Source organism: Pygoscelis adeliae, unplaced genomic scaffold, assembly GCF_000699105.1.
Source record: "Pygoscelis adeliae isolate BGI_AS28 unplaced genomic scaffold, ASM69910v1 Scaffold106, whole genome shotgun sequence".
In the NCBI taxonomy this organism is placed as follows: domain Eukaryota; kingdom Metazoa; phylum Chordata; class Aves; order Sphenisciformes; family Spheniscidae; genus Pygoscelis; species Pygoscelis adeliae.
This window is the reverse complement of record NW_008824939.1, coordinates 3727450-3731415: the sequence shown is the minus strand read 5'-3', so window position 1 is coordinate 3731415 and position 3966 is coordinate 3727450. Positions and strand designations below refer to the sequence as shown.

Below are 3966 nucleotides of genomic sequence, written 5' to 3'. Positions count from 1 at the left end.
CTTCCTAGTTTATATTGCAAGAATTCACTTCTCCCAGAGGAAGGCCCTGTTTCCATTCCCTCCTCTGCCTGAGATGACCGAACTCTTCCTGCTGTAGGGACTTAAAGCCACATTCCCTATTTTCCTGGGATACTTTTGTCTTACCGATCTTTGTGAAAACTGGAGCCTTCAAAGGTTCTCAAACTGAGCACCTTAAAGGAAAATAAAATAATGTAGTTTTTTTTAATAGTAGCAGATATTGGAGAAATAGATATATTTCTTACATTTATAGAGAATGTATGTGTATTTCATGCATAGTTTGCATCATGCCGATATAAAGGACAGATCTTACAGAATCAGCCTTGTCCGTGATGGGGGATATATTGGCAAATATTTACTTTGTATGGGAAACTGCAAGCTCTACTCTGTTCCACAGCAGTAGGAAGTCTTGTATAACTGCTGGCATTCTTGAGAGGAGATTCCAAAACAACTTAGCATCCTGCCCAACAACATAATGGGCATGTGGATGGAGGCTTGTTAGGGCATGCTCCATGCACTGAACAACTGGTGAAATGTCCTTGTTAAGACAGATCTTGGACAGCTTTTGTTTCTTTGCTGCATCTGTAAAGCTCAAAAAAAGAAGATCGTTTAGTGACAGCCAGGCAAGGTGACTTCTAACTCTCCCCCCCCACTGAACTGTGCAATTTCACTAAGGAATTGGTATTTCTCGTTTCTCCCTACACAAGAATTGGTAGCAGTTTCTGAGGACCAAGTCCCCATCCATAATGACCGTGTGATATAGTTGACCCCAGGAACAGTCTAGTTACCCTTAATTGTGGAACAGTTATTGCAAAACTGGGCCTGCATGGTCTGAGGACAAGCAAACAGCATTGACAGTAGCTCAGAATAAACATAACTATATAAGAGGCAAAGGGAAACAGAAATGCTGTAGTTGTAAATGAGTCTCAGAGTAAGGAAATTGCTTTGTGGAAAGTTGTGAAACACAATTGTAAAAAAGAAATTTGGGGGACAAGAAAATCCAAGGATCAAAAGACAAGCAGCCCCTGTTCACGCAGGCTTAGCAAGTGTCTGTCAGACAGGTCCTGAATGGCTTCATCACCCCTGGGGCTAGCAGAAGCAAGGGGAATTGATCCCTATTTGATTACTAAATAAATAAACAATAATGACAGAAAAACACATCGAGCACATTGATTACATCATCAGATAAAAGTTTTTCTGTTTGGGAGTTTGCTCAAAAGCTTCATGCCAACATGAATAATTAATCTTTAACTGAGATTTGAATAAAGCTTCCCAGAACAAGTCTTTTGTGCAGATAGTCATATTGTGATGCAAATGCATTTAAGAGTAACTTTTCACATCACAGTCTTTCCAAAAAGTCAGAATGATTAGAAGATATAATGCTACTTTGCAAGGCTTTGTCAGCAAGAAATGCATTGCTGCTTTTGACACAAATGTCTGGAAATTGCCTCACCTTTCTGAAAATACTCCTCTCCATATTGCTTTTTAATATCAGGTGGAAGATTATTCCAAATAACCTCCTTCTCTTTCATAATCTTTCCTGGGTTGGATAATGCTGTTTTGAACAGTCCAGGTTGAATGCAACAAACCTTAACTCCAAAAGCTTTCATATCTCTCCTGCAAAGACAACCCAATGATTTAATCGCATTAAACATTATTATTAATACTGTGGGATTTTTTTCTGTACTAACACTTTTATTTCTGTCTTTACATGGCACACCAGCACACAAATACTGTGAGGTTTGTTCATGGTTGTGAACTTTCAGCTTGTTATCCCTAAATGAAAGAGGGATGAACTATATTACCTGCTTCACCAAGTGAGAACATGCATGGGCAGTGACTATGCAGTAGCTGGCATAGTGTATTTCACATCCTAGTTCACCTTGCAGTAGCTCATTAGTTACCTGACTTGCCTGTAAGAATGGCTGGCTGCCTAAATGCAAGTATGTAGAGCCATTTTACATATCTTAGGGAATCCCTCTCGACCTCTGGCTGATGCTCCAGGTGATTGGTACAGTTCCTTCTGGCCCCATCTCATATCTGTCAGCTCTGTGTGAGTGTCCCGATATCTAAAATGGCACTATATGTTTAGGCATACAAATCACTCCCTGTCTGTGCTACAAGAAGAAGCCATGGTCGTCCCCAGGATTAGTTTGCTATGTTCTCTAGATCTCTCTAATGATCAGTATAATTAAGAGAAGACACTTTAGAGAACAAAGCTTAGACAAAAGTCACTATCATGCAATAAATATGTATTTTTTCTGGATGGGCAGCTGCTGGAAGTTTCTAGGTACACTTTTCAATTAGGGGAATTAGGTTCATACTGCAAAGACATCTCAGTTCCCTTGAGTGGAGCTTCCTCTGCAATAAGGCCTCTGTGCACACTAAGTTAGTTGTGAATCTATGAGAGTACCAACTACGCTGTAATACTTGAGGACAGCTTGTGTGCCTAACAGGCTTTGTACCATTTCAAAAGTGGCATAATCTGTGTTGAGCAAAATAACTTTTAAGAAGAATTAGTCCAAAGTGTCTAATGTTTTTCAGTTTTATACCAAGTGCCAAGATTGTAAATCAGCTCCTATTCTGCATGTGCCAGTTTTTAGTTAGTATATAAGCCTTAGGAAAAAAAAGAGTGGTCTTTCCTCATAGTGAGTGTTGTACCTTAAGCTGTCATTAAATCCTTCTACCCCAAACTTTGAAGGAAAATAGCCTCCACCACTGAATGCTAGGCGACCTCCAACACTGGATACATTTACTATCCTTCCCTTTGCTTTTTTTATCAAGGGAAGCATATTTATTGTAACATTTATGAGTCCAATTAAATTAACTTCAATTGGTTCTCTAAAGTGCTCAATATCCAACCAGTCTGTAGGAGCTGATGGCCCCATAATCCCAGCATTATTGACAAGTCCCCAGAGACCTGTAAGAAAAAAAAAGAAGAAAGTCAGGAAGCAAATTTTCACATAATATGTCAGATTAATTGAACTGGGTGAAACTTCACAAAAAATCAGTGAGGGACCAAGAAGGCAATGAAGATTTGGAGGAATTGCTTGAGAATGTCCTGCAGTATTCAGCTTTATTCTCAGCGTCCAGGTGTTATCACCATGCTTTCCATCACCTTTTGCGTAGTCTTCCCCCTGCCACAGCATTTTGGGCTGAGGGCGGTGGTGGCTTTTTGTGGGAGAAGGGGCAGTAGAGGAAGGCCAGGTATGGCAAAGAGCAACTATATTGGGTGACAGGAAATGTGTGAGAAATAGACCTGGTCCTTGGTACAAGTAGAGTGTCCTGAGACACAGGTAAATGTGCCCTGGTTCTGAGATGGGTGAGGTGCCAGGACAATAAAGAACAACTCTTGATAACAAAAAATTAAAAAAAAAATCCTTCTCAAAGGTTTGAAAACAAGATGGGAACTCTGTGACACAGAAGGCTTTCACTATTCTATTTCCCCCACTGACGTTTTTGTAGTAGCAGAGAACTTATGCCTCACATTGACTGACATGCCCCAGCTGGAAATGGGAAGGATTTTTTTTAAATGAACAGCCAGCTCCAAAAAATGAGGTGGAGGCAGGGAAAAAACACTAGACTGATCTGAAAAAGATTTCTGAGCCCTCAGAAGTGGGAGGGGAAAATAAAAAGATGTAAAACCAGTTCTTCTCTTGTATCAGCTGTTAGAGTTGTATGAATGAATACTTTTGCTGGTCTGACCTTACTTATAGTTTCTCTTGCGGAAAAAATCACTTTTGGCCTGAAATCAAGCACAGTTTCAAATAAAAGCAATTGGCAAGTTATAAGCAATTTTATGAAGTGATGAAAGGTCAAATGGAGATTGGAATTCAGCATTAAATATAATTGGTACTATGGCACATCATAATAGACCAGATTTAAGACTCAAAGTTAGCAGAATCCAGCCCATAGGGTCTTGGGCCTTTGTAAACTCTACTACAGTAC

The 3966-nt window shown here is 39.8% G+C and overlaps 1 protein-coding gene across 1 annotated transcript in view; it reads right to left on the bottom strand.

Moving 5' to 3' along the window:
- Nucleotides 1-251: 251 nt before the first annotated feature.
- DHRS9 (dehydrogenase/reductase (SDR family) member 9) overlaps nucleotides 252-3966 on the bottom strand; it is a 29408-nt gene continuing 25693 nt past the window's right edge. The window contains exons 3-5 of the mRNA XM_009325413.1: nucleotides 2680-2938; nucleotides 1472-1635; nucleotides 252-600 (exon numbers count right to left, since the gene is read on the bottom strand). Of these exons, the coding sequence (XP_009323688.1) occupies nucleotides 374-600; nucleotides 1472-1635; nucleotides 2680-2938 (650 nt within the window). The 3' untranslated portion in view covers nucleotides 252-373. The remainder of the gene's footprint in view (nucleotides 601-1471; nucleotides 1636-2679; nucleotides 2939-3966) is intronic.